At 40.8% G+C, this 22,784-nt stretch overlaps 1 protein-coding gene across 5 annotated transcripts in view; it reads left to right on the forward strand.

The window, feature by feature from the left end:
* Positions 1-22,255, forward strand: part of CHIC1 (cysteine rich hydrophobic domain 1) — a 54,051-nt gene extending 31,796 nt beyond the window's left edge. The window contains exons 4-7 of one of the 5 annotated variants that reach the window (XM_051969288.1): positions 2,394-2,450; positions 12,590-12,649; positions 20,728-20,810; positions 21,293-22,255. In XM_051969288.1, coding sequence (XP_051825248.1) covers positions 2,394-2,450; positions 12,590-12,649; positions 20,728-20,784 — 174 coding nt within the window. In that variant the 3' untranslated portion in view covers positions 20,785-20,810; positions 21,293-22,255. Of the gene's footprint in view, positions 1-2,393; positions 2,451-5,219; positions 7,820-12,589; positions 20,064-20,727; positions 20,811-21,292 lie in introns of those variants that run through there. The other 4 variants (XM_051969290.1, XM_051969289.1, XM_051969286.1 and 1 more) reach the window with 4 other exon arrangements.
* Positions 22,256-22,784: the final 529 nt, after the last annotated feature.

The following is a 22,784-nucleotide window of genomic DNA, read 5'->3' on the forward strand; positions in this document are numbered from 1 at the left end:
GAGGAAGTGAGCCAGGGTATTTGGAGCTTCAGAGAAAGGAATTTGGAGGGTTAGGACTTCATATACTCTGGACATTTGGATGTCAGAACCAGCTCACGTATGCCGTCAGAAACCTTGGGACATGGGTTAGAAGTCACTTTACTGCCCAGATTCTCTTTTTATTCATCTGTGACTTTGTAAATGAATTAGAAAATTATTTCTTTCAAGATTTCAGGGTCTGTTAACATATTCATTTAACTAGTATTTATTAAGCACCTGCCCTGTGCCAAACTTAGATAGCCCCTCGTTTTCAAAAAACTTCCATTCTCCTAGACACATATAAATCAGTATAAAGCTGATACCAAGTCATATTAGTGGACAAATGACTCACCACTGAGGGCTCAAGAAAGGCCTGAAGGAAATGATGCTGTGGCTGAGCTAGAAAGTGGCTTGTGAGGGGCTCTTAAGGAAGGGATGGCACACAGTAGAGACTGGTGTGGCTGGGGCTGAGTACTACTGGAATGCAATTGATAGGAAATTAGGAAAAAAATTATTGGCAGTGAAAGTGGAAAGGGCAGTTTGGAGTTTATGCTGGAGACAGCAAGACATTTCTCTAGCTTCTTGAGTAGGGGAATGACACAGTCAAACATCTGCTTCAGATGTAGCACTTTGGGAGCTAGGTGGAAGGCAGATTGGAGAGGGGAAGGTGTTAGTAGAGGGAGACTAATGAAGAAAATACTGCAGCAGTCCAGATGAGAAGGAAGGAAGGAAGACCTGAACAGGGATGACTGTGATATGAATGGGTGTAGATAATATTGTGAAAGTCAAATGACTAAGATGATAACTGATTGGCTGAGGTGAGACTATGAGATGAGTTGAGGAGTCAAGGACGATTCTTAGATTACACACCTGGGCTGTGTACAATACCTTGGGCTGGAAGAAGGGTGGTACCCTAGATAAATAGGGAAGTCTGTACACATTGAGTTTGAGATGCCTTACGGGACATCCATTTGTAACTCACTGATGGTTGGTAATAGGAGACTGGAGTTCAGGTCAGAAACTAGGACTAAATATATAGATTTTGGGAATCATCTACAGTAGGCATAATTATTGAACCCTCAGGGACTCTGTGAAATCATCAAGAGACGGGATGTAGAGGAAGAAAAGAGAGCCTAGAAGAGAGTCTTGAGGAATGTCTGCAGTTAGTGGGCAGGAGGAAGAGGATGGCATTACAGCAAAGGAGACTAACTAAGAAGGGATGACCGGTAAAGGAGGAGACATGAGAAAAGGGACACTGGAAACCACCTCCCTTTGAAAACAAAGAGAGTATTCCCGTGGAAGGGATAGTCTATGATGTGGAATGCTGCTGAGAGGCCCTGAAGGATGAAGACTAAGAAAAGACCATCAGGTTTAGCAATGAAAATATCCTTGGAGAGAACGGTTGGATGATGAGGTCAGAAGCCAGAATGTAGGCAATTTAAGGGAGTAAAAGAAGAAGTGTGATGTTTGTTCTCGAGGAGAGGCAAACTTGAGAGGATGAGAGGTTCAAGTGAAGGGTTGGGATGACCTGAGTATGTCTGTAGGCAATGGAAGGGAGCCATGAGTGTAGGGAATGATGTCAGGGTCTTTGGAGACACTAAGCCTGTTTAGTACAGAGGGCATTCTTTGTCAAGTACAGGTTGAACTAGATGGCCCCAGAGGCTCCTTCCCAACTTGGAGCTTCCATGACACTTTTTTTAATTGTAGTACTTGCCAAATCTCCATTTTCCTATTTAGAAATTAAGTGAATACTCCATCCCTCACAAACCATGCCTTCCATCATTCCTGTCTTTCTCACTATTAGTTTCCCCATGGCTGTGTTTTACCCACTCCTTTCCACAGCGATCGTTTGGCATCACAGCCTTGGCCCCATGCTCCCTCTCAGGAAAAAGCCCTTCTGGAGGGAAGTTGTTTAGTGCGTCACACTAGGTACCCATTAGGGATGCGGTCATGTTCACAGATGCACAGATAATCATCTCGGATCTGTTCTTTTGTAAAGGCTTGTTTGTCAAGTTTGTTAACACTTGGTTAAGTTTTTATGATTGCCTCCAGAACTAAGTGAGTACATTTGAGTTCTTGATTGACTCATTTGGATACATTTCTTTTTGAGAAGGAAGCACAAAGTTCTTTTCTGTAAATATTCTCTTCCTGAAACTTGACCCAGTGGCACCAAATACTTTAGCCTGTGTAAGAGTTGTCATTTTTTCTGTTTAGAAATTATGGAAGGGAGAAGGGATGACGGAATGAAAGGAGTAATGGGTTCTTATAGATAGGTAGAAAACATTAAATAATACAACTTTCTAGTTAAGTTAAAATGTATGTAAACCATATTCTAACTATTGGCTCTTTTTTCCTCCCTCTCCCTCCTCCCATAGACAAGAAGATCAATTCAGAAGTTATTAGAATGGGAAAATAACAGATTATACCACAAGGTAAGAAATGTTGAATGGGATTTTTAGCCAAAGCATCATGTTCCTATAAACCCTGACTATTTCTACTCTAAGCTTTTGGTAAATAGAAATTTGTTTGTATAGGACTTATAATTTAATTGCACTGACTTTGCCTTATGTTTTGCAAAATCATCACTTCTGTTGATAGTTACTTGTAAATAGCAGTCATTTCTGCTTTGACCAGAAACCCTGAGGGTCTTCCCCTTCCAAATCCATTCATTCATTTAGATTTTTTTTGGACTAGGTGAAAGAGGATATTCTTCGCCTCAATTGTTACCTAGCCTTAACCACTGAATGGGTGCGGCCTCAGTCAAACCGAGACCTATTGAAGACCTTAGTTTGAAAAAGTCCAAGGTCTTCCATTTCATCCGGGGCCATCTCTAGTAGTTCTTATCTATATCTGGGTCACTGGACCCAGATGGCTCTGGAGGGGAAAGTGAGGCAGGTGACTTGCACCACCTTCTCTCACTGAAATCTATTTCACTTGCGTGTCATGGCATCACCTCCTTGATGTTATCATCTTCTTCAAGAACAAAGGACAGACAACAACAATCCACATGCCCTTTTGCATAGTGAAAAATATGGTGTCCTGTGGTTTCCAGAATGTAAACCCGTTCTTACTGTATTGCCAAGCATTCTGTATAGAATTTCAGAGCTTTAAGTGCAAAGAGCAGTTAAGACATAATACCTATTCTCATGAAGCTTAGAGTCTAGTAGAGGAATAAAACCTCTACTAGAGGTATTAAAATGGCCAAGTGCATTAGAGAAGTACAAAAGTAAGTGTTGTGGGACAGTTGAGGGTGGTCGTTATCTACATGAGAGAATTAGGGAAGTTTCCTCTCTTCCCCCCAAGTGTCTTACTCTAGATCTGTCCATCCTTCCACTGTCTTCTCTGGGATGCCTGCCTTAATAAATTTGCTTTCATCTTAAACCTTTTTCTTTCTCACTCCTTCTATCTTATGGTACTCACAAATACCTAGCTTTTTTCTGATGATGTTTGATCGCTGGCCACCCTTTACAGTATTTAACATGCCCCTCCCCTTCTCCCTCAGACTCTGTGATGAAACCCACGGTTATGGGTTCTTGCTTCTCTTGACACCTACCACTCTCCACAAGTACAGTTTGGCGTGTTTACCTCTTTTGATGTTCATGACATTCAAATTTCTTTTCCAGTCCAAGTCCTTGTGACCATTATCTGTCAACCCCTAGGACTTTCATCTTCCTGCTTCAATAAGTTTAGTTGCCTGCTCTTTGGTCTTCTCAAACTCCTACCCTTATACTGAATACTCAGTGTATGGATTATGGTAAACTCAGACATCTCTATTTTCCTGTTCCTCAGTCAGCTCAATTCCCATTGTCTGTTCTTCGTAGCTTCCTCATCTCCACTTAGGGTGGTATTGCCATCACTCCCAAGTATTTTGCTTCTGTGTTCATAAACTCAGAAGTTCCCTTCTTTGACTGTGATCTCTTGTCATTGCATCTTTTAGCCTCTGTTCTTTGTCCTCACCATGACCTCCCATCATTCCTCCCCTCAGTCTTTCCTGGGTCATCATCCCAGAACTGGTTATATACTCTTCTCTCTTTCCTCTCTTGACTTGGTAAATTCAGTTCCACTTTACAATATCCTCTACACTTGAATTTCTTTCTTCCTTGTCCTGTTGCTGGTCATGTCTACCCAAACCCCAAAATTGGATTATTCCTAACATCTACCTCCTTCATTTCTATTTATACGCTTGCTAGTAGAGCTGGAGAATATTGCAAATCTATGCTGACTGTGTCCATTACATATTTTTTAAAAATATTATGATAATAGTATTTCATGATAATTGGTTTCCTTTGTAATTTAAATACATCATTCTGTAAATAGATCCCTAGATTTCACCAGATAGGATCTGTGACATAAAAATGGTGATGCAGAGCTGCTAAGTGTTTAAGATTGGTTTTGAACTCAGGTTTTCCTGACTCCAGGCCCAGCTTTCTGTCCACATCTATATTTAGCCCTATTCTCTTCCCTGAGCTCTGCTCGAGTCACCAGTTGCTACCCCACATAGCCAGTCTGTTTTCAATCTTGTTCCTAGAGTCACAGCTTTTTTTCTTTTCACTCATAAAGTGATCATTGGGGCATGCTCTCATCACCTTATACTAGTTGATTGCAGTAGCCTCACTCTCTTCCTGCCTCAGATTTCTTCCATTCCATTTCATCTTACCCTCAACTTTTCCAAATTGTTTCCCCCATTAGAATGTCATCAGCCTCATCTGGAGTATTTCAGTAATCCTCATAATTGCATTTCCTAATTCAGGTTTCTTTCCATTCTGCTTCACTGAGCTGCCAAAGTGATTTTCTATAAAGTCTGGACTAGCTCCTGGAGGCCTCAGGATCAGCCAGATTCAGGATAAGTAAAAGTCCTTGGTCTTTAGGGGGAGAAGGGAAAGAAGCAGGCAAACTGCCAGGAGTTTAGCCAAAGATCTCTTCTCGATTCTGGAGTCCAGTATCTCCGCCTTTCTTCTTCTTGTCCTGTTGCCAAGTGACTCTGGCTTGTCTCACCCCACCCTCTAATCCTTGCCTATGATTCTCTTAAGATCAAACATTGAGTAAGCACCAGTGGTGAGAAGAGCCATTTTTCCAAACATATGCTAATAGTCATTGTCTCATATCGAATAGGTAATTAGCCTTAAGTGCTTGGTTGTCAGATTCAAGTACACCTTTTCATAGTTTCAGCCCTTTACATCTCCCGCTTTCTTTTGTTTTAGAATACAGGTGTCATGCCATCCCTGACTTCTCAGGGAGGTGAAAATCCCAAAAAGGAGGTGATCATGCCCCCCGCCCCCCGCCCCGACTTCTCAGGAAGAGAGATGAAAAGCACCAAAGGGAAGTGGGGAGTCAAGCCAGATATTGTTAATGGGTTTCTGGACTGAAGGGTCTTACTAGAAACAGATATGCACAAACCCATCAGCAGGGGAGGTATTACACAAGCATATAGCAATAAAGCACCGGCTAGCAGTGATGCCTCTCCCTACAGCCCGTGCGGGCTCAGTGTGGTGTAACAAACATGAATTATACATGCAAGTAGAGATATAACAAACAATATGAATCAACATGGTGTTGTAAAAGATTTCCAGACATCTTAGAAGGGGAGGGTATGTAAAAAACAATCACACATATGCCTCCTTCAGCAGCCAAGAGATAGTCCAAAACCGTATTGTCCATTACTTCACATGCCAGGGAATCCAGTGATCCCTGGAAGTTTTTGAAGTCCAGCAACAGTCTTATTATGTGTTAGGGAATGATTCTTGCAGATTTTGACGTCTTGCAACAGTCTCATCATGTCTCTCAGGGAATCCAATGATTCCTGAGGGTTTTCAAGTCTTATAACAATCTTATCATGTCTCGGGGATTCCAATGATTCCTGAAGGTTTTGAAGTCCTGCATCAGCCTCATTAACAATTTTTGATGTCCATGAGTCAAACGCCATAACTGCCATGCTCTTTCAGTGGTGGACACAGTCAGCAACGGAACCACCTGATGTTTCTTGGGTCGTCTCCTTCATTTCAAGGTTCTGCTCCGTCTCTCTCTGATGGACAAGGCGAATACGGCTCATTGGCACCCATCTGATTCCTTCTCCACCTGTAGAGATACAACCAAACCTTCTCCCCCAAGTAGTTATCCTATCTGGTCCCTTCCATTCACCATTTTCTGCATCTTTCCACATCACCTGGTGATTATCTAAAGGTAGTGGAGATGCTCGCACTGGACACTGCCCTTCTGGTGGGTTATAAAATCTGTTTGTCAGAGCCAGTGCATCTTTGTCAAAAATCAAGAAGTTATTTGTATAAAGAGCTAAATTTAGAAGTTCTCTAGGGTTACCTGTGGCTCCCCCTTTCTTTTGTTTTTGGAGGAGTGTATTGATGTCTCTGTTTCTCCTCTCTACTATTGCCTGTCCTTGAGGATGAAAGTGTATGCCAGCGATGTGTAAAATCTTATACTGTGCACAAAAGTGTGCGAAATGTTCGGAAGTATATGCAGGTCCATTATCTGTTTTTATTTCTTGTGGCACACCCATAATGGCGAAGGTTTGTATAAGGAATTCATTGACCACTCGGGCTGTCTTATTTTGCTGCTAGTATTGCAAAAGTAAATCCTGAAAAAGTGTCTACTACAACAGGGATAAAAGAAAGATGACCAAAAGATTTATAATGGGTCACATCCATTTGCCAGATTTCATTGGGTCTCAAACCACGAGGGTTCTTCCCTGGAGGCAGTGTAAGAGCGTGGAAGGAAGGCAAGCTGTACAGGCTTTTACTATGCTCCTAGCTTCCTCTTTTGTTATCCCAAATTGCAAATGTAAAGCTCGAGCAGCCTGATGATATTTAGAATGAGATTCTTGGGCTGCCTGAAATGAAAGAGTATTGGCCAACATGGCTAGAAGGCTATCTGCCGTTGAATTACCATCAAAAATAGGCCCTCAGTATGAGGAGTGTGAGTATATATAAGAGTATGAGGAGGACAGTAGAGGAAGGTAAGAAAAGGTAAGTCCATTATGAGAGTGGACATGCAAGATATATATATTAGAGGTTACAAATTTTATTTGGGCTGTGGCAATTCTTTTACCACACCTACTGAATAGGCCGAATCAGATATTATATTTATATCTCCTGGATAATAAGTAAGAGCTAGAATGAATGCATACAATTCATTCTGCTGAGTGGATTGAAAAGGAGTTCTGACTACTCTCTTTATAGTTAAGTCCTGAGAGTATACAGCACAAATATTATGTTTGGATGCATCTGTAAAGAGAGTTGGTCCTTTAAGAGGAACTTTAGAAACCTTTTCTTCAAGAATCCATCGCCAATTATGTAATAGCCGGATTATCTTTAATGGAGACCCATGTGTAAAATTTGGAGCCATGGCCAGTAAAATTTACCACTCTTGGGATGGTTTCACAGCATACGTTAATTTGTGCATTAGTATAAAAGGGTATATCTTGTCAGGTCTTATCCCAGATAATTGTACTGCTCTATTAATGGCCTTTAATAAAATTCTAGCCACAAGCACTGGCTAAGCAGTAAGGCTTTGTTCTGGTTGTGCCGGGAGGTTCACCCACTCTATCACACTGTCTCCTTGAGAAAGGACTGCTGTGGGTGCCTCTTGTGTCGCAAAAACTGATATTTCCAAGGGTTTTTGAGTGACTTTCAATCACATTGGATAAAGCCAGTTGAGCTTCTCTCAAAGCCTTTTCAGCTTCTTTTTAAAGCTGGCATGGTGAGTTTAAAGCTGTGTCTCCCCTTAAAATGTCATATAATGGTTGTAATTGATAGGTAGTCAAGCCTAACACTGGATGCATCCATTGGATATCTCCTATAAATTTCTGAAAGTCATTTAAAGTGTTTAGCTTCTCTGTTCTTAAGGACAGTTTTTGTACTGTAAGCACCTTAGGATATACTTCATATCCTAAATATTGAAAGGAAGTGTGTCTTTGGATTTTTTCTGGAGCTATGTACAATTTGTAGTATCTTAGTGTTTCCATGGTCTTTTGCAGACATGCTTCTAACATTTGTTCCTCAGGTGCACACCCCAATATATCATCCATGTAAATGTAATAACATTACTTTTGGAAATGCTTTTCTTATTGGAGTAAGAGCAGCAGCAACATACATTTGACACATAGTAGGGCAGTTTTTCATTCTCTGTGGCAAAATTGTCCATTCATATCTTTTATAAGGCTCAGCTAAGTTAATGCTGGGCACTGAAAAGGCAAATCTTTTCATATCCTCCTTATCCAGAGGGATAGAATAGAAACAATCCTTAATGTCTATAATTCAGAGAGGCTATTCTCTAGGCTAGTGGTCCTCAAACTTTTGTTCTCAGTATCTTCATGTTGTTAAAAAACTATCGAGGATCTCTTCAAAGAGTTTTTGTTCACATGGGTTATATTTGTAGCTATTTACTATATTAGAAATACAAAATGATTTTGAATTTGTTGACCCCCTGAAAGGGTTTCAGAGACCGCAACAATTCTTTGGACTACACTTTGAGGACCACTGCTTCTAGGCAATTGAATAGGAGCTGGATGTCCAGGCTGAAGAGTTCCCATAGTTTCCATCTGTTCATTTACTTTTCTTAAATCAGTCAACATCCTTCATTTTCCAGATTTCTTTCTTACAACAAATACTGGGGAATTCCAAGGACTTAGAGAAGGCTGTAAGTGTCCTTGTTCAAGTTGCTCCTGTACTATATCTAATAAGGCCCAAATTTTATTGCTACCTAAGGGCCACTGTTCTATCCACACTGGTGTATCAGTTTTCCATTGCATAGGAACTGGTGAAAGTGTTGGCAGGCCTTCAACAGCATCCCTGCCTAAAAAGCCAAGGTACTCATTTGTAATCCTAATTGTTGTAAAATGTCTCTTCTCCACAGATTGATGAGAATTTTTTCAACTATAAAAAAGAGTAAAAACTCCTGTTTTGCCTTCAAAAGTCCATCTCAAAGGGGCAGCACTAACGTCAGCTGCTATTGATCCTCCTATGCCAGACATGTAGGTGTCCGCCTTAATCTTTGGCCAGTGACTGGGCCAGTTGGCACCTCTAATGACTGTATGATCTGCACTTGTGTCTACCAATTCTTCTAGTGGTAAGCTATTTATATAGATAGTGAGCATAGGTCAGTCAGCTGTCACAGCTGCTGTCCAGTATATTCTTGGATTTGTTGCTTGGAATCAGAATCTGGACCACTATCACCAGATTGCTTATTAGGAGTCTGTATTAGTAAACCTGATGCTACTACTTCTCCTGGTAGATAAGTCACACATTGTCTACCTGTATTAGTGACTGGGGTATTATCTACACATCCCCCAGTTTCCCACATCATTGTATGGATGGGCACTGTTTTGTAAGTACTTTCAGGAGGTGAAATGGTCAAGCCTACTGTGCCTGGAGGCAAGGGATCCATAGGCTGGAGAGGAACAGATTTCATCTCTCCAGGGGGTATTTCAGTAGTCCCAGCTGCATACAACTCTTTTCTGCCCAATTGTAATCCCTTTCTCCCATCAGGTTGCTTCCTGGCTGATTGGTCATGTCTGGGTACTGAATGTCTAAAGACTCTCTGGGTGTGGCATCAGCTGCCATCATGCCCCAAGTAATTTTTGTTTTTGTCCCTGGGGTTAAACCCCCCCATCCCATTTCCCTGAATCAGTCTACATTCTGATGCCCAATGGAAGCCTCTGTTGCATTTTGGACATGGGGTATTGGATTGTTCTCCCACCCTGTTTTCTCACTCTGTCTCTATGCCAACAGATGCCCTACTTTACCATATTGAAAGCATTGACAAGTCTCTCTGGAAGTCCCTTGCCAAAAGGGACCCTGTCTTCCCATGTTGGGATCTTGGGAAGTCTGCATCATAGCCTGGCTATAAAAGGTATTTGTGCCCACTGGCATAACATCTTATGATCTCCTCTAAAGGAGCATCCTTGTGTAGTCCTAATATAATTCTTTTACAAACCTTATTAGCATTTTCTTTAGCAAGTTGCCTTATCATAATTTCTGTTGTTGCATTTTCACCAATAGTTCGTATGACACATGTCTGCAGACATCCCAGGAAACCAGCAAAGGGTTCATTTGGCCCTTGTGCTATTTTTGTAAAGGCTTCTCCTCTGTCCTGTTTACCTGGGATAAAGCCCCATGCTTTGATAGCAGCAGAAGCAATTTGTTCATATGCTGCTATGGGGTAATTAATCTGTGCTGAAGTGTCTGCATAAGAACCTACACCTGTTAGTTGGTCATAGGTGATTGGAGCATTAACTGCACTATGACTATTTTGTTTGGCTTATATCCTACAGAGCTCACTATATTCAGAAAGCCACAAGTTTTGTCCAGATTCTAAGCATGTCCTTGCTATAGATTTCCAGTCACTAGGGGTTAAGACTTCATAAGCCAAATTCTGTAATAACATCTTAACATAAAATGATGTAGCCCCATATGTAGTACAAGCCTTTTTCAGGTCTTTGAGGATTTCTAGACCAAAAGGAGCATATCTTCTCCTTTCTTGACCTGAAGAGTTAAGCTGTTCAATCACTGGATACATTTCTATTCTCAATCAGCTATATTTTGCCCTTCCTCTTTGGCTTTAAGTAGGGCCTTTTGCAATCTAGTCATATGAGGAGGTGATTGCCAAGGTGGGGAGGGAGGTGGTGATATCACTGCCCCTCCCACTACTCCTGCTCCCTCCATCCTGGAAGGTGAAGTTGATGGGAGTGGGGGTGGTCAAGGACCTGCTTTGGTGTAGGTGGAGTTAAAGCTGGGCTGTGAGAGTGAGAATCACCATGCCCTTCAAGTTCACTTAACTCCTCTTGCCCTCTGGCAATATTTCCATTAATCTCTCCTTTCTCTTCCTCTTTCTCCTCACACTTCCTGATCTGGCTGTTCTTAAAACTTTTCTTTTTTCTATAACTTGTGGGATTCTTTAAGGCAATTGTATTAAGTTGTATATATAGAATGTTTCCTTAGAAATTGAATCAGGACCATTATCATTGTAATATTCACATAGTTGATCTCCTACTAGCTTCCAATTATCTGCCTCTATTTCTTCTTCCTTGAAGAACCAAGGAGACATGCATTCTAATGTATCCAAGAGTCCATCAATCTGCTCCCAAGTTATAATCAAACCCTGTCTCTTTATTAGTATGAGTATGCTTCCTGTAGATCTCCCTTGGGTTGGGGGTGGGGAAAACCTTTTCCTATTATCTGCCCTATTTCAACTAGAAAATGAGAGTTACTAGTTTAGCTCTTAAAGTAAATTCCCTATTTGTCTATTAAAATACTCACCCTATTTCCTGGTCACCGGGACTTCTTCAGTGAAAATAGGGTCCTTCCTTAGTCCACGTTGGGGCCCAAAATGTTAAGTCCGAACTAGCTCCCTGGAGGCCTCAGGATCAGCCGGATTCAGGATAAGTAAAAGTCCTTGGTCTTTAGGGGGAGAAGGGAAAGAAGCAGGCAAACTGCCAGGACTTTAACCAAAGATCTCTTCTCGGTTCTGGAGTCCAGAATCTCCACCTTTCTTCTTCTCGTCCTGCCGCCAAGTGACTCTGGCTTGTCTCACCTCACCCTCTAATCCTTGCCTATGATTATCTTAAGACCAAACATTGAGTAAGCACCAGTGGTGAGAAGAGCCATTTTTCCAAACATATGCTAATAGTCATTATTTCATATCGAATAGGTAATTAGCCTTAAGTGCTTGGTTGTCAGATTCAAGTACACCTTTTCATAGTTTCAGCCCTTTACAATTTTCTTAAAATGTAGATTTCATCATGTGAACCCTTCCCCCCCTAGATTCTAATGGCTCTCTCTTACCTCCATTTGATATGCAAAACCCTTCACAACCTAGCTCCTTGCTACCTTGCCAGTTTTCTTATCCTTTACTCTCCTCTATGTACTGTACAGTCCAGCTACATTGGCCTTCTTGCTGTCCTCAAACACGGTGTTCTATCTCTTCTGTTTGTGTCTTTATTCTGGCTGCCCTCACACTCAGAATGGTCTCCTCCTTACTTCTGTCTCTCTGAGCCTAACTTTGCAGTCAACATTTCCCACTCTTCCTCACTATTAGTTTCTTCCCTTTTATCTTGTATGCACATGATTGTTTGCATGTGGCTTCCTCCATTGGTCCAAGAGCTCTTGGGGCCGGGGTCGGTGACTTTTTGCCTTTTTTAAACCTAAGTGCTTGACCCAGTGCCTGGAACATAGTAAACACTTAACAGTGCTCCTTTTGACTAGAAGGGAGGTCATTTGAGTTTCATTGGAATGGATGGGGAGGAATTCAGTGGTTTGTGGATGTTTTGGTTACTGGAGACAAGAGCAAGCATAGCTGTATGGACAGGAGAGCATGGGATACATCTGTGGGATGGCCAGTAGCTCATTGTAGCATGAGGGAAGAGTATGAGGAGGACAGTAGAGGAAGGTAAGAAAAGAAAGGTAGAAGGCCATATCATGGAGGATTCGGTAAGCTGGGTAGAGAGGAGTCTTCATTTTACTTAGGAAGGACTAAGGAGCTCCTGAAGATTGTTGAGCAGAGAGGTGGCCAAATCTCTGTAAAAGGAAACTGATACCACCTTTAACCAACTTTATCTTTACAGCTTGGTCTGCACTGGAAGTTGAGTAAAAGGAAATGTGAAAGTAATAATATGGTGGAATATGTAAGTATGTATGAAAATATGCCTCTTCCCATTTTTTGGAGGGTATCCATTCTAAAATGTTCAGTTCAGCAGAGATTATTGTTTGACTTTGACTTTGGTCTGCTTGCTGTAAACATTATGGATTATGGATAACATAATTATCCTGAAAGCTACAACCAGTTGTTCTCTCTACTGGTCCAAACAATAGCACACCAGTTTAATCCTCTTGTGAAACATTCATTAGCCATAGCAACAAAGTCAATGTGATGGCAACAGCTGCTGTTGCATGACACAGAATTTGGGAATGGCATCTTGGGAAAACATGCCATTTCACAGTGAAAAATACCAATCAGACTTGGAGGCTTTGTGGAGGGGGCCCTGTCTTCTGGCCATCTAGCTTTGATTAAAAGGAAAACAGATTGGAAATTGTGGTTTTGACTTGAAGATGGTCTTAAGTGTTCTTAATTCATAAAGCACTGATCCATCTTCACATATGGTCAGCCTGAGAAGCTCCAGTGTCAGTTACATAGAGATGGAATAACCATTTCACTGCCTTTTGACTACTATGTTTCTTATGTCTAGAACAGCAAATTGCTTTCTTTCATCAGTGGATGTCTTAATAAAAATTTGTTTTTTATGAGAACTTTTCAGTTGAATTATGAAAAGGTGTGGTGAAGAAACAAAGGATCACTAGCCACGAAGTCTGAAGTCCCTGGGTTTTGATGCTCGTCATGCAATTGCTAGCTCATGTTACCTTGAACGTTTTACATGTGTGGGCCCCACCAGTTCCCTCTTCTGTAAAATTTGGATGTTGGGTTGGAAGGAATTCTGAACCTTTTTTCTGTTGTGGACCCCTTCTCAGAATCCAGGTTTTACATGCATAAAATAAAATACATGGAATTACAAAGCAAATTGATTCTTTGGACTGCAATATTCAAAATATTAGGGGAAAAAGCTCAATTACCTCAGATGAAAAATCCCCGTGCTACCTGGTTTCTGAAGTTCCTTCCAGCTCTTAAGAATTCTGTAATCTCTCCCTCTCCCTCTTTCTCCCTTGATTCAGTGTAGGATGATTTCACCAGGGATCGTGGTATAACCAACTCTCTAGTCCAGTATCTTGGGCTTTGTTATTGCCTTGTCACACTTCCTGTTCAGATTTGGGGTCAGTCCATTTGAATCTTTATTTAAGAAAAGACCCATATTCAATAAACCAGTCTTCCCTGTAGAAGAAAGGTTTTTTCCCCTCGTTGGAATAGAACTCCCTCCCTCATTTTTAGTATTGACAGAATTACCAAGTGTTAGTGTTGTGAGGGGCCTGAGAAACCATCTAGTCCACCCAACCCCCTCATTTTACAGGTGAGAAAACTGTGATCAGGAGAGAGAGGAGGAGGAGAGGGATGATTTGATTCTGCACCCTTGCCCACTGGGCCACATTTAACTTAAGGTGGTGATCATTGATTTTACTCTTCAGAGTCAAACTCATTTAGGAGAGACTTTCAAATAGACTTGGGTTTGCATTGTATTTATAACTGAGTCCAGAGTATGCTCCCACAACAAGTGAGGAGAGATGTCAATGTTTACATGGAAATCATTTTGTCACTCTGTTCTTTTTTTTTTGGTTGTTTTGCAGGTTATCCTAATAGAATTCCTACCAAAGTATCCCATATTCCGACCTGACTAAAGCATCATAATCTGATCATTTTCACATTATCTGTCATTTTCTACCCTTAGTGCCTTGTTAGACGATTTTGGAAAGGAGATGGTCTATTTTGTTGTGTTCAGAATGTTATAATGCTAGCTAGAATAGTCTCCTTACTCAGTTATTTTTGTTGGTTTAAAAAGAAAGCAATTTGCACATTTTCCCCCTTGTTAAAGGAGATTTGTGTTTGCACTCAGAGTTTTTAACATGAACAATAGTTTTCACTTTAACATTAATGCTGATTTAAAACAAACAAAGCTTATTTTGATCATGCTACCTTTTAATTTGTATACCCCTTGTCTCTTTCTCAGTATGTTTCATTTGTCAAGGACGTTCTTTCAAAGCTCTATGTTCCTGTAAACCCTTACAGATAAGCTTTTGGAAACTAGAACTCATTTTACTCGACCCTGCTTGCAAAGGGCATGCAATCAATAGCACTGGTTTGGTCCTGCACTTTGCAAAATGTCACCTATGTTAGTGAGCTGGCTACTTAAACCCTAACTTAGGACTTGTAAATATTGCCTCCTTGCTTAATCTAAACTGTGATATGCCATGGTTTCCAGAATGTCAAACTGCTTTTACTGCATTGCCAATGAGTCTGCATAGATTTGTAAATTATGAATGACATTTGTAAGCATCCTCTTGATTGTACAACCTCTACATGCCAGCTTATGGACAGATGTTAACAAATTGTCTTGGGATTGTTCAGGTGGCATTCTAAATCGTCAGTTGTAATAAGTAGACTTAAAATGCATAACTGTACTGATGGTCTGCACTGTTTCTGAAAAAAAATTGGGAAAGATTGGGCTACATAGTTACACACACACACACACACACACACACACGTGCGCGCGCGCGCATGCTGCTACACACAGAACATATATATGTCCCTGTACCATCCAGGACATTTTGCAGCCCCTTCTAGCTTGCTTTTCTTTCTTTCCACACAAATTTCCCATCTCCAATGACATCAGAATTGTCCCTACCCTCTCCACAAGGTGCCTCATAACAGTATCTGGGGAAGTTGGGTAGGCACCATTGGGAACCATTGACCACTCCACTCTGGACTTTGGGTGCTAGATTAGACAGCAGCTGAATCAGAACTGATTGAGGGTCCCACATCTTGTATAAAGGTATTTTTTTTCAAACTTACCCAAACTAGAAATGAGAAAATTATTTCTGGCATATATTTAGCTCAAGCTTTTTGTAGCTTCTACATTTATCATGTAAGAGTACTCAGTTGGGCTGTACTTATGTCATGGTTGAATGTAAGAGGAAGGAACCCTCTTCCCCAATTCCCCTGAAGTTTAAAAATTAAATATTGGGAGGCTCAGATCAGGTTCATAGGCATGCTAGGGAAACACACAGTGAGAAAGCAAGACCATCTAGGATGAGCAGCATTATTTGATTCCGGGTGTTCATAATAGTGGCCAGAAGAGCCCTTTAAAGACCATAAAAGGCCAAGATTTTTGCCTCCACCTGATGTTATATTATAAATGTTTCATTCAGGTATCTTCCTGCCTTTACTTTCAGCTTCATTCTCTTCCCTTCCAAAAGAAGCAAAAAGCAAACAAAAAAATGAATATATTTATGTGTGCCTGCTAATAATGACATGTCTGCCTATTGCAAAATCAGATTCATTCACCGCCCATGTTTCAGTTCCCTATGGAAGTTAGGAAAACTCCCATCATCCAAATGCTGCTTTTTTAGACTGTGACATTTGAATCCCCCAAATCGGTTTCCAGCCTAATGTTTGGTTCTCATTAATATATTAATAGCTTTTGAGTGTTAACCTCACAAATCTCATTTTCCTTGAGGAATTGAAATTTTGGCAGTCACCTTGGCTACCATTATTATTACCCGTTCATCTCCACCCCCCTAGGTTTTTTCTGAAAGATGGCAGCAAGTTTGGAATTGTTTTCACGAAACACATATGTGTAGATAACCAGGAACAGAAGTTCCCCAGAGTGAGGGAAGACCGCTGCACAGAAGGCTGAATGTGGGATACAGAGTCTTGTACTAGCACTTAAAGAGTTCATTGTACAAAAAGACTTTGATACTTTATAAAAGTATTTCTAATGCTGCTGTCCATTGTATTACAATTGACTCATGAGCTTATCTCATTTTCTTAAGTTATCCACACATTAGCCACTCAGTGTTCTTTCTCTCACTTGTGTGTTTGCCTATATTTTTAAATGAATTTTCTTTTGAGGAGTCAGACAGAAAGTTAGGTATAGTTGAGCATTTGGGAGATTTTCTTTTCTTTTCAATGACATTGTCATGACGGCTTATAGATTGATGATGTCACAGAGTGCTGTGGCTGCTCGTTGCTTCCCCAGAGTGAATGAGAACTCAGCTCTCATTGATTCTCCCAGGATCTGTCCTTTGGGTTTGTCACATGTTTTGTAAAAGGTGGGGCTGAATTGAGGATTGCATATATTTGTCCTTCCCCCGGTTCATCTGTCCTACCTTCTCTTCTTGCCTTCCTGTCACATTTCCCTTTTTTCCAAGCCCCTCTCTCCTTTCTCCCTTGGACACCCTTTCCCCGCTTTGAAATAGTCAAGGCTGTTTCCCTACACTATGAGATTCTTATCTTTATGGACACTTGATGGATGGTGGATAGCCTTGTCCCTCCCTCCCCCTCCTCTCCAGCCCTGGGTGGCCAGTTTGGTACACTAGGTTATGTTTCAGTTTGGATATTCATTCCATGGTTATAATTCTCCTGGCCAGGTGGTCTTGCCTTCTTCTCCCATTCTCTCCTCCCTGTGTTCGATTATGACTGCAATCATAAGGGTTCATTAGTGGAGTTATTAAAGTTGGAAAACTTTCCCTATCTCCCTTGAATAAAGATGTTAGGCTAAGTTGGGGGCAGAGGGAAAAGCAAAACAAATTGTTTGATAAGACTACAAATGACTAAAAATATCACCCTTTTCAAATAACTATAAATCATCTGACCAGGTTATTGTTTTCTTGTTTAAAGTTTGTTCTTTGGGAGGTTTTTTGAGGGGAAAATTCAGTCATGTGGTGAATACTAGTATCAGAAAATATTGGCAGTTCACTAATACCCTCCACTCAAGGAAGTTTCATTTCCATGTTGCCCCATAAACCAGTTTTCATGCTAATTTTTAAGCATGGAAAAATAACATTTCCACTTTTCTTTTGGAAGAAAGAGAAGACTTGGGAAATTGAGCCTTGTATGAGTGACTCCTGACAAATCACTTTTGGACACATCACCCCACTTCAAGCAATAACTCCTGCTGTTGTGATCAGCACTTTTGCCATTTCTACTGAGCCATGTTTGAAAATGTTTTTTAAGCTCAGAGCGGGATTTTTTTCCCTTAATGAAAAAGGCTGTAACATTTGTAAGTTTGTGAAAATAGTTTTTAATTTTTTTCCAGTTCTTAACAGTTTTATTTTGTTTATAAGTAAAAAAGCCACTTTAAAAAATAGCCCTACTTGAGCTTAAAATGATAAAAAGCTGTTGTCTTAAGACTTTACTGCATTAACCTGCTTGGGTGGGGTCAGGGAGGCAGAACTTCACCTCAGCTGGTTAATTGGAGCACTTTGACCTGTGGGACTATTTTTAAATTCATTTAAGTTTCAGATGCAAAACTCCCCTGAAGGGAGGCCTCAGATGGCCTTTTGGCCTTTATCAATGACTGTGCACAGCTTGGCTGGATTGTCAGGCTTCATCTCCACAGAGAAGGGAGCAACTGTTGGTATCTGTGCTCTGCTAATGAAAGGGAAGGTAATTTTTGTGTTTTTCTCCCTAGTTTTCTGCTCCTGACTGAGCATGCATTTCCTATTTTGTTGGTTCCAGTTCCCCAGACGTGGGAAATTCTGGAGTAGAACATTTTATGCTGAATTCTTACCCTAGAGGAAAAACAGTGAGAGCCACCACCCCAGTCCTCCCTAATTCTGCCACTTATAGCTTTAGTTCTCAATGCCTCACACTTAGTAGACACTGTAGATAGATAGATAGTAGATAGATATTTGACGATGACTTGAGTATATAGTGGCTGCTGCATATTTAGTTCCCGAGGAGACTGAAGTTTGTCTCCGTCTCCTTAGTTCCTTCCCCCTTAACCCGGGCCCCTCCTTAGTGATAAGCACTAATAGAACTTCTAGAGGAGCCTCATCACCAGGGAGGGGCTAAGACCCTGGGGAACCCAGACTTTTTGAGTCTGTGGGATCTGAATGCACAGCTGTTACTTACTGTCCAGGCAAGAATACCAACTATGAGGACAGAGGCAGATGGTGGTGGGAGGGAAGTCCCACTTTGACATTTTATAGGGTAAGAATTTCACATCTGAACACCTGGCTTACTTTTTCAAAGAGCCACATCCTGTAGATCTATGGGAAGGGATGGATGCTCTGAAGACACGGGAAGTCAAGTGATTAAATATCCAAATGCAAGTCGTTTCTAGCGGAAGTCAGGACTCTGCTGAGTTATCTTGGACTAGTGACTTCATTCCTTTGTACCTCATGTCCTTGTAGGATAACAAATCCAGACCTACCTCACAGGGGAATTGAGGCTCATTTCATACCTTAGTGTTCTCGGTGAGTGCTGGCAGACATTCTGAACATGACTGGTGTGTGTATTTCAGAAGGGATCCCCTTAGATCTAGCCTTGATTTATTAGCTGAACCACACGGCATGAACACCACAGCTTGGCTTAGAGCAGCCCTGAGCTGTTGCTTTCTACCTGTTATACAACCCTCGTGGATTGGGAGTTTGCCCTGCAGATTATACTTCACAAACTCTTTACACATATATATTATCCTTTCCCTTCTTATTAGACTTGCTTTGGTGACAGAACCACCCTTTGATTTTAAACACATGGGATTCTCTTACCCTTTCTGCAGGTTGTAAGTGTTGGCTCAGATGACAAACTCTTGGTCTGGGTTGTTTTTATTTTTTATTTTTTTGCCACACTGGGGATGTATTGTCGCTTTAGATTAGCATTTGCTTCTGCTTGAGACAGAAATATTTAAACTACTTCATTTTGTGTATATACAAAGTATTGTAGATGTTGAGAATATTACACTGTTATACTCCAGCATGGGACTTTGAATTCCCAAATATTTTAAACTAAGGCCAGTTCGGCTTGGGAATTTAATATAAACAACTTAAAGCAATAATGTCTCAAGTAGTATTTGTGTTCTCATCCTTTTTAATTTTTTCAAAATTATTTTAAACTCGATTTTATTTCGTCTCCCAAATAATAGTGTTTTAAAATAGATGAAGCTTTTAAACTAATTATCAATATTTTAAATGAAATGTAATCTCCAAACTCACTTGGCACCCCTAGTTATTTACCAAACAGAGGCATCAGAGGATTCCAAGGTGTTTTCTGGAACGATGACGAACGGCAAGGCCAAAAAGCCAGAGAGGAGCCATTTCACAAGACACTTTGTTGAACTGCCTATCCTTTCTCTTTTGTGGCAGAGGATACTCGTTCGAACAGTTTTACCAGCAGAGAATGATAATCATTTCTATACAAACCAAGAATTCTCCTGGATCTTCGAATGTTATATAACCTGTCAAATTATATTTTTCCCTCCTGTAGAATGTAGTAATCTTCTCCTCCCCAGAAGAATTCTTCTTATATAATTGTGCCAAAACTGAAGAAACCTGCTTTTATGAAACTTTCAGTGCTGCTTTTGTCTTTATTCATTTGTCAGATGTAAAATTGATTATCTCAGGATTGCAAAATTAAAGTCAAATGCAAAACAATGATAGTCATTTTAAGTCCTGTTTTGTTGGGGCGTCTTTCCTTCCCTTCGGTGCTAATCCTTACAAAGTACAGACACGATGCTCTCTTCTCCAGCTTTAATTTGGCATGTCATCAATTCCCTATGAGTCTGATGGATTCATGCCTGCTATTTACTCTTAGTTATACTTTGGGTTGTGGATATGCTTTGTAAGAAGTCATCCAAGAAAGTGATGATTTCAGATGACTTTGCTCTTGACCCAGAATATTGCCTCTTCACTGTGGAATTGAAAGACAAGTAACCAGGTGCAACTAGACCTAGTTGAACATAAAACTCCAATGCTTTGTTCCAAGGTGGGGGGGGGGAGATTTGCCCTTTTAGAGAGCCTAGTACTCTATGGTGAGTTTATGAAGTTAAGGATTAATATCATCAACTTGACTTACTTGTCAAACTGATTAAATATATAAAAACAATATCAGGCAAATCACCATCTGGATTTCTTTAACCCATTAATAATAAGGAAGGCACAGCAAACAGAATGAAGTTCGTGTTTCCCATCAATTATTTCATATAAAGGATTCTCTTCCCAATATTCTGTGTTCTAAAGTCCCTTCTAGCATTGACATTCCATGTCCCTAAGACCCTTCTAGCTTCTATGGCTTCCATCTCTAGCATTTTATTTACAGATGACTAGAACATCATGCAAGAAGACTAGAACTCTAAGAAGAGAAGAAGGAAGTTGAAGAGGGGCCCTCCCAAAGTGTCCAAGGTAAAGGAATCACCACTTCTGTTGACAATGAAATCTTAGTCCACTGGCCTAAGATGTACACAGTGGGGCTAATGTAACCCACAGCTTGCTTAATGCTAAGCCATTAATGGGCTTTATTTCTTTGAGTGCTGTGGCTGGAGAGCTTGTGAAATAGAGCATTTAATCACATTTATATTTTGGGGGAAATACGCCTACTCTCTGCACACTTTGCACAATGTATTGTGCACATTTTCCTCTAAACTGAGCCCTACATTTAGATCTAGTAAACACTTCATAATATGCAGGCTGTCTGCATTCCATCTCTGTCCTCTCCTACTAGGTGTCTCTGTCACAGTTATTTCAATCACCATTTTAGCTGTGTGTCGAGAGACAAAAAGGGCGATTTGTTTTTCGATCGAACCCCCGCCGAGCCAGCCCTGAAAGCTAACTGTTAATATTGGCTCAGGGCTCTAAGAATCACAAGGGCCTTTGATCTGTTCCAGACACTGAGTCACAACTGGGGCGGGGAAGGATGAAGAATGCATTTGAGTACAAGATATTAGAATGCTTCACCAATGGCTGATTTGGCTCCTCAGAGCAGTGGCTTCCTGTGAGTTGTTACAGCACCAAAAAGGAAGAACAGAGTGGAGATCTGAACATGAAAAATAGCTGGTGCAATCATGTGAGCTCCTGGGATCTGACTAATCAGCATGTTCCTCAAAGACCACTCTCTTTTCCCCCTCCCTAGACCAGCCATTTCAGTTTTAGATAATGTATGCTCAGAGACTTAAAACAGAGACAAGTTTCACAATGAACTTGACCCATGCTTGGACAATGTTTTGTTCTAGTTAGATCACTCCTGATTTATAAAGGCATGGTTGATTTTTTCAACAAACATCTTAGGATTTAGAGTTGGAAGGTACTTTAAAAGTCACCTAAGCTAACATCCTCAATTTACAGACGAGGAAACAGAGTTAGAGTATGATCTGGGGTCACAACAAATACCTTGGCTACACACATTAATTGAAGTGTTAAGTTGCTTTCTGTGTCCTAGGCCTACAACAGAATTTTTTCCTATTCAACCACTTGTGCCCTACTCCATGTGATTGAAAAATGGAAGAACAACACAGTTCCCACCTCCCGTCTCCACTGCCCATCCTTTAACACCAGTGCCACCTCTCTCTTTGCTAGTTCCTTGCCTGTAGTTTCTGTGATCCTTTCCAGCTGAATGCACGGTACTTTCTGCTACCCATTGATGAAATTAGCCGACTATATTGAATGGTGGTTGTTTTTCTAAGCTCCTTAAAGGCAGAGATCATGTATTATGATGAGAAGCAAAGAATATTCATGTTAGAATTCAAGAACTTCTAGCTACTAAGTGATGGATCTGGTAGAATTTGAATTGAGGTCTCTGGATTTTAAATGGAATGTTTTCTTATCACTCAATAAAAATTACTCTTCCCAAAGTAACTGGGCGTCTTCTAATTACCAAAGCCAACAACCTTTTCTTCAGTTGTCATCCTTCACCTCTTGACTCCCCTGTGGCATTTGGTACTGTTGACTGGTCTCTCCTGGACACACACTGCTAGTTTTTAGTTTCCCTTGCTAGATCATCTCCCATACTGTAGTGCCCCCCCCCAACTTCTTTCCTAGACTCTTTTTTTCTCCCTTTACTCTCTTCATAACTTAATGAACTCCCATAGATTCAGTTACCATTTCTGTGTAAACAACTTGCAGATTTGTATATCCATTCTTACATCACGAATTGCCTTTTGGTTGTTGAGTTTGATTTTTTTGTTGTTGTTTTTGCTGCTTTTTTGGTGAGGCAGTTGAGGTTAAGTGACTTGCCCAGGGTCACACAGCTAGGCAGTGTTAAATGTCTGAGGCTAGGTTGGAACTGAGATGTTCCTGAATTCAAGGCCAGTTATTTATCTGGGTCTATCTGGCTGCCAGTTGCCTTTTGGATATTTCAAACCGGATCTCCCAAATCAGCTC

Source organism: Antechinus flavipes, chromosome X (genome assembly GCF_016432865.1).
Source record: "Antechinus flavipes isolate AdamAnt ecotype Samford, QLD, Australia chromosome X, AdamAnt_v2, whole genome shotgun sequence".
Classification (NCBI taxonomy): Eukaryota; Metazoa; Chordata; class Mammalia; order Dasyuromorphia; family Dasyuridae; genus Antechinus; species Antechinus flavipes.